Raw genomic sequence first — 7,484 nt, 5'->3', positions numbered from 1 at the left:
GGTGTTAGGGATGTGTAGGGGTGGGGGGGAGATCAGGGTGTTAGGGATGTGTAGGGGGGTGGGGGGGTCAGGGTGTTAGGGATGTGTAGGGGTGGGGGGGGAGATCAGGGGATTAGGGATGTGTAGGGGAGAGGTGGGGGGGATCAGGGTGTTAGGGATGTGTAGGGGTGGGGGGATCAGGGTGTTAGGGATGTGTAGGGGTGGGGGGATCAGGGTGTTAGGGATGTGTAGGGGTGGGGGGGAGATCAGGGTGTTAGGGATGTGTAGGGGTGGGGGGGAGATCAGGGTGTTAGGGATGTGTAGGGGGGGGAGATCAGGGTGTTAGGGATGTGTAGCGGGGAGGTGGGGGGGTCAGGGTGTTAGGGATGTGTAGGGGGGGGTCAGGGTGTTAGGGATGTGTAGGGGTGGGGGGGGAGATCAGGGTGTTAGGGATGTGTAGGGGGGAGGTGGGGGGGGATCAGGGTGTTAGGGATGTGTAGGGGTGGGGGGGGATCAGGGTGTTAGGGATGTGTAGGGGGGAGGTGGGGGGGGATCAGGGTGTTAGGGATGTGTAGGGGCCCTCTACATCTCCAACACCCTGTTCCCTGCTGTTTCCTTTGCCAAAGCGTGTAATCGGCAGGCCGGGTGGGGAGTGCACCCCCGGCCCCAGGAGATGGAGTGGCCACGGCAGCCGCCAGCCTCACCTGGACACCCCCGGCCACCTCATGCCCGGCGGCAGGTCAGCGGAAATGGGACAGCCAGGCACCAGCGAGTGCCTGTGGGTGAGGTAGGAGATCAGTCTCCCCAACAACGGCTCAGGGCCCCGCGCTGGAGCTCAGAGCTGGGGGCCAGGCCCAGGCTCTAGTACGGGGCAGGGAGGGGGGAGGTGTCAGGGGCCGATGTGCACACGGGACAAAGCCCCCGACCCCAGCCTGCAGGAGCATGGGCTCAGAGCCTCCCCAGGAGCACTGCTGCCTCCTGTGGTCCCCCCTCCGTTCCTCTCTCCTCTTCCTTCCTGCTAATCCCGGGTGCAGCTTCTTCTGGGGGCCAGGAACGACAGCATCCGAAGGGAAGGCACGTGTGGGCACCGGGGAAAGCCAGGGGCCCTGGCCGGCCCAGGGAGAGCCCCGCACGCCTGCAGGGAGGGGAGGGGCCGCCGCCCGGAGTCTGAGCAGCTGTTGGAGAGAAGGGCCCCCAGGGGCACGGCCAACGGGCCAGGTCACCAAAGACATGAGGTCACAGAGACCAGGCCGAGCTCACACACACGGCCCCGCTCGGGTAAAAATAAAGGTCGGGGCCCGGCAGGCGGATGAGGCCGTGGCTGCCATGTTTTCTTCCTTAAAAATAGATCCAAAATCAACATCCAAAGGCTGCTTCTGGAAGCTGGGGGAGGTCAGAGTCGCTGGGACACAATGTTTTCTGTTACAAAATTGTGTTAGAAATACTTTTAAAAAGAACAAAAGTAAGGGAGAGATGAATGGGCAGAGTATTTAGTGAAAACATTCTGTGTGATATTTTAATGATGGGTACACGTCACTACCCATGGGATTTACAACGAACGCCGGCATTGAGCCCTGAGGCAAACTGTGGATTTGGGTGATTATGATGTGTCCATGTAGGTTCATTATTGGGGAAAAAAAAAAAAAAAAGTGCCACTCTGGCCCTAGCCAGTTTGCTCAGTGGGTAGAGCATCGGCCTGTGGACAGAAGGGTTCCATTCTGGTCAAGGGCCCATGCCCGGGTTGCAGGCTTGATCCCCAGTGGGGGGTGTGCGGGAGGCAGCCATTGGTGGTTCCCTCTCATCATTGATGTTTCTCTCTCTCTCCTTCTCGGAGATCAATACGAACATATATTTTAGAAATGCACCCCTCCGGGGACTGATGGTGACAGCAGGGAAACTGTGCCTGGGGGGGGAGGGGGACATCAGGACTCTGTCCCTTCCTCTCCGTTTGTTACAAGCCTAACAGAGCTCTGAGAAAAACAAAAACAGCGTCTTTTTACAAAGCTAACAAACTCCACATGGGGAGATACCGTATCTGAATGCATTTATTCTTGTATGTGCTCCAACCGCAGCGTTAGCTCAGTGAATTCTCACCCAGCTCTGTGGGGGAGTCTTTTCTGATCCCCTTTCCTGAAGGGGAAACTGAGGCTCGGGAGGCCCTGGTCCCACGTGGAGCACTCAGAGGGGATTGAATCCAGGCGGCCTGGCCCCGGGCCTGTGCTCCAGCCGCCAGGCCACACAGACTGGCCCCAGAGCTTACCCAGAGCAGGGGGTCAGAGGTGCCGAAAGCAGGCCCTTTTCGCGCACACCTTTTCGGGCCCTTTGGGTCTTTTATCTGCGCACGCCACCCTTTCTCAAAGTGGTTTTTAAAGTAAATCACAGTGACCAGGAAAGACTCCTGACAGCCGTGGGGCTGGGGCCGGCAGCAGGGACCTCCTCTCAGGCCGAGGAGCCGCTCCCCAGCCGCCAGGCCACAGGGAGGCTCCCTGTGCGGACCCCATACCTGGTTCGTTGCCATGGTTGCAGCATTTCTGGGCCTGGGGGCCCAGGAGCACAGGTCTGCTCAGCATCCTTCCTCTCCTTCTGTGCAGACCCCGCCCCTTGCCACAGGTTGGCCACGTGATCCCAGTGGGCTACGGTGATTGGCCCAGGGATGGGTACCAACTCTGAGCCCAGCCAATCAGAACATTCTCGAGGTCCCCGCCCTCCAGCTCCCCATGGCTTCGCCTAGGGCAGTGGTCAGCAAACTCATCAGTCCACAGAGCCAACAATCAACAGGACAACGATTGAAATTTCTTTGGAGAGCCAAATTTTTTAAACTTAAACTTCTAACGCCACTTCTTCAACATGGACTCTCCCAGGCCGTGGCATTTTATGGAAGATCCACACTCAAGGGGCCAAAGAGCTGCATGTGGCTCGGGAACCATGGTTTGCAGACTACTAGCCTAGTGTAGGATCCTTTCCTACTTGGTTGTGAGGTCCCCCACACGGTGACAAAACACGCTAGGGGGTGTGGGGGGGTCTCCCTCCTCCCTCCCCCCTCCTCCCTCCCTGCCTTCCTGGCTTTGGTTACGTTCCCATCAGTTTGTGTTGGATACCGACTGTCAGAAGCCTGGATGCAGTGGTTAAGGGACCTCGGGGGAGGACTAGGACCCCAGCTCTGCCACCTGCTGTGTGACCTCAGGTGAGTCACGCAACCTCTCTGAGCTCCAGCTCCGCGCGCTTCGCTGGCTGCCTCCGAGGGTTGTCCTGAGGATGAACTGTATTAAGCCATGCCCACGCACACGGGTCACTAATCCAGTCACTTGGGGACAACAACTAAGCCCAGTATTTTCAGCTTAACAATAACCCACAACCTTCGGACCAACTAAGCCCAGTATTTTCAAAAAGAACTCCTTGCCGGCCCTCTGGAGCCCAAATCAGAGGCTGGAAAAGGGGTGGCAGCTGGGCGACCAAGCATCAGACAGACGGGCAGCTGGGCTCACTCTGCCCTCTCTGCTCTGCCTGGAAGGACCCCGCGCTCCCCCCCCCCACCCGCCTGCAGGGGAACCCCATCAGCAGCTCCCCGCCCTCCAGCTCCCCATGGCTTCAGCACAACAGGACGCAGGGCGGGCAGGAGAGGGAGGCCGGGTGGCGGGTCCCTGCAGGGTCCCTGGCGGCATGGCTCACTGCTCCTCAGGGGGACCCCCGTCCCCGCCCCCTGCAGGCTGGGAGTGGCCCCAGTGCTGGCCTCGATCCTGCCCTCTTGCCAGCTTTGCCCGCACCGGGTGGCTCCCTCCTTTATCAAACCGTCCTCAGCGAGCGCCTGTGAGTGTCCCGATGGCTTGAGAGCGGCCCCTCCAGGCCCCATTAGACAACAGCAGCCTTCGGAGCATGCTCCTGGGCCAGCTCCGGCCACTGCCCCCGCCTCGCTGCTCCCGCGCCCCAGCAGGCCTGTCCAAACCTCTGACCCGGACCACAGAAGGGACCGACCCCGAGGACAGGCGAGCGGCTGTTGGCATCGGATGGGGCCCCGCGGGAGGCACGCGGGGCCACGTCTGGGCGCGGAGGGGTGTGGACAGGGGAAGCAGGGACGCGGGCACACGGGGGAGGTACCTGAGAGTGTATATTTATAGAAAGATACATCGGAACGGACGGCGGCGTCTAGCTATGGGTACAGAGAGCGGCAGGGACCGCGCCGGGCCGCGTGGGTGTCTGCGGGGGGCAGACCTCGAGGTTCCCGCGTCTTCCCTCAGCCGGCGACACCCCGCGGCCCGGCCTGGGGGGGCCCCGGGGGCTGACGGGGCTGGCTCCCTCCCGGAGGGTTCCAGAGCGGGAAGTCTGGTTTCAGGGCAGTCTGAACGGTGTGCGTATCTTTCCGAAGAAGCGAGGAGGAGGAGGAGGAGGGGGAGGAGGAGGAGGAGGAGGAGGAGGGGGAGGAGGAGAAGGAAGAGGAGAGAGAGGAGGAGGAGGAGGGGGAGTAAGAGGAGGAGGAGGAGGGGGAGGAGGAGAAGGAAGAGGAGAGAGAGGAGGAGGAGGAGGGGGAGTAAGAGGAGGAGGAGGAGGAAGAGGAGGGCGAGGGGGAGGGGGAGGGGGAGGCGGAGGAGGAGGAAGAGGAGGAGGAGGAGGGGGGAGCGGAGACGTGTCTCTTCGGGAACGATCCCACAGAAGGACAGCGGAGGCCTCTGGGTGGACACACACACGCACACACACAGCGGCCAGGAAGGCGGTGCGGGGCCCGCTGTTCTCCGAGGTCCTGGGAGCGCGTGACCGCCGGGAAGGAGGGCAGGAGGACGTCGGAATAAACCAAGAGGTAGCAGCTGTGTATCTTCTCGGAGAGTTCGAGGGGCTCCGGGAGCCGGGCCGGACCCGGTGCTCTCTCTCCGGGGAGCCATGGGGCGCGGCAGGGCGCGGGCCCGGGGCTCCGGGGCGGAGTGGGGGGTCGGGGGTGGGGGTCAGGGGGCTGGGAAGGGCGTGGGCCTGCGAGAAACCACAGCTGGAACCTGAGGGAGCCTCCGGCCTCTCCCGGCCGCGCCCCGGCCCGCAGTCCGCACGGCATATAAATAAGGGTTAGTTCTGTGTGTCCATGGGCCGTCTGCACGGAGGCGGGCTGGGTATTAGTGGAGTAACAATAATTATTAATAACAATAGTCGTCGTAATAACAATAATTAATAGGATAAGGATGCCTGGGGGGGGGGGGGTCCGTGGTGTGGCGGCGGCCGGGCCTATGTCTGGTAGAAGTGGTGGTAGTGGTGGTGGTGCTCGTGGTGGTGGTGGTGCTCATGTCTCTGGACCGCCTGGCCGGCCTGGCCGTCGTGGGCCACCGCGGCCGGCGCCGGCAGCTCCCGCACGTGGTCCCGGCCCGGGGCCTGCGGGGCCCGGCCCCCCGGCGGGCCCTCCCTGGCTCGGTGCCGGTGCTTTCTGTGCCCGAGGGGCGCCAGGGCGGGGAGGAGGCCCGGGCCGGCGGCCAGGGGGGCTGCCGGGGACGCCGCGGGCAGAGCGGGTCCCGGAGGGGGCTTGCCCCTGGGCCCCCTGGCGGCGTGGCCCACGCCCGCGTTCCTGCCCTGGGCCTTGGGGGACCTCACGAAGTGCCTGCTCCCGTCCTGGGCGCCGCGGAGCCGCTGCTGGGCCTCCGGGGCCTTGGCGAACGGGGCGTCCGGGCCGTGGGCCGGGCCGGGGTCTGCGCCCTGGGGCTTCCGGTGGGGGGCGTGGACGGCTTCTGGCTCCTGGGAGCGGGACCGCGTCGGGTTGGAGGCGCGGGGGGGCAGTTCTGACTTCTGGGCGGCGGACGGGGAGCCTGGGGACCAAGGCAACAGGTACGTCATGAGCACCTACTAGGCGCAGCTCTGCACCGCGCCCCACACATCACCTCCGCCCTGGTTCACCGGGACTGTGGAGGGCCGGCTATTCTTGACAGAGAAGCATGGATCGGCTGCCTCCTGCACCATCGGGGATCGAACCCACAACATGGGCATGTGCCTGACCGGGACCCGAACCAGCGACCTCTTGGTTCATGAGTCAATGCTCAGCCACGGAGCCACACCAGCCAGCATCACTTTACTTATTTTTTTTAACGTTTTTAATGTCACTGCCCCCAATAACATCCTGAACCTGACCAACCCAAGCTCTGCCTTCCCCCAGCCCAGGGCGGACGGTGACCACTACCCACCTGATTCACCTGAGGCCTGGCCACGCCCCTCATCACAGCCACGCCCCCTCAGCCAGGCCACACCTCCCTGGCCCGACCACGCCCCCTCCGCCGGACCACGCCCCTCAACCTGGCCACGCCCCCCTTAGCCACCTTACCAGGCCCGAACTGGGATGTGTAGTTCTCTATCCCAGCGAGGTCTAAGTAGTGGTTTCTCCTCTCAATGTTCTCATCCACGCACGGGTGGTAGCAGCCGGGCTGCTCCAGGCGGCTGTCCCCCTGGAACCTGTCACAGGAAGGTGAGTGAGTGGCAGGAGCTGGCAGGGGGCGCTGGGGAGGGGAGGGGGGCCCACAGCCTCCTGGGAAGCCACGGACCAATCCTCCTGGACCCTTTGCTGCTTCCCTCTGGGTCCCGGGGACGGTGGGAGGGACAGAGCGGTCCGTGGAGACAACCCCTGCCTGGCCGCCCTGGGTTTTCATGGAAGAACAGGCCCAGAGCAGGGGTCAGGGGTCACTGTGAGCACCTTTGCAAACCAGCCGACGCCAAATGCCAACCCTCTCTGGCCTGAAGCGTTTGGATAAAGCGATGTAGGCCTGTACTCAGTTATTTTTTATTTTTAAAAAATTTATTGGTTTCAGAGAGGAAGAGAGAGGGAGAGAGAGAAACATTGGTGATGAGAGAGAGTCATAGATCAGCTGCCTCCTGCACGCCCCACACTCAGGATGGAGCCCACAACTCGGGCCTGTGCCCTGGCCGGGAATTGAACCGTGACCTCCTGATCCATAGGTTGATGTTCAACCACTGAGCCACACTGGCCGGGCAAGACTCAGCTATTTTAAAAAATCAAACGTGGTGAGCCTGTCGTCTGAAACCGCTGCTCCTGACGGGAGCGCAGACGGAAGCCCCCTGCTGGGATCCCTCAGACGCGGGCACACAGCTGGTGCGTCCCGCGCTCCGGTGCCCTGGCTGCCCGCCTCCCCCCACTCCACCCCGCCCTGCCCGCCGTACCTGAGCGGGGCCCGCTGCCTCTTGTCCCAGCTGCGCAGCTCCTCCGCCGGCTTGGTCTCCGCTCGGGGCCGGGCGCTCTGCAGGTCTGAGCCCCGCCCCAGACAAGCCGGTGAGCAGCTCCGTCCTGCTCCCGACGCCTCCGGGGCCGGCCCAGCAGCTGCCCAACGGCTCGGTGGCCAGGCTTCTCCGAGCCAGGACCAGACAGTGGGGTCTCCCAGGGACCCCGCCCGTCCTGCTCAGCGCCTCCCCGCACTGCAGGGCTGGGCTCCACAGCCCGTCCTCCTACCCCAGCACACACAGCCTCCGCCCTGGCTGCCGGCCACACAGCCCTGCGGTGCTCCCTCAGGCCCTCCATCTGGAACCCTTTC

At 63.3% G+C, this 7,484-nt stretch overlaps 1 protein-coding gene across 2 annotated transcripts in view; it reads right to left on the bottom strand.

Moving 5' to 3' along the window:
* Positions 1 to 4,913: 4,913 nt before the first annotated feature.
* The window catches only part of NKD1 (NKD inhibitor of WNT signaling pathway 1), a 40,835-nt gene continuing 38,264 nt past the window's right edge, over positions 4,914 to 7,484 (bottom strand). For both annotated transcript variants that reach the window (XM_084905509.1, XM_084905510.1), the window contains 3 exons: positions 7,117 to 7,201; positions 6,266 to 6,393; positions 4,914 to 5,756 (listed from right to left, as the gene is read on the bottom strand). In XM_084905509.1, the coding sequence (XP_084761635.1) occupies positions 5,185 to 5,756; positions 6,266 to 6,393; positions 7,117 to 7,201 (785 nt within the window). In that variant the 3' untranslated portion in view covers positions 4,914 to 5,184. The remainder of the gene's footprint in view (positions 5,757 to 6,265; positions 6,394 to 7,116; positions 7,202 to 7,484) is intronic.

The sequence above is a fragment of the Pipistrellus hanaki genome (genome assembly GCF_964339955.1).
Source record: "Pipistrellus hanaki genome assembly, chromosome: 15".
Lineage (NCBI taxonomy): Eukaryota > Metazoa > Chordata > Mammalia > Chiroptera > Vespertilionidae > Pipistrellus > Pipistrellus hanaki.
Note: the sequence above shows the minus strand (reverse complement) of the source record. Positions and strands in the feature narration are given on the sequence as shown.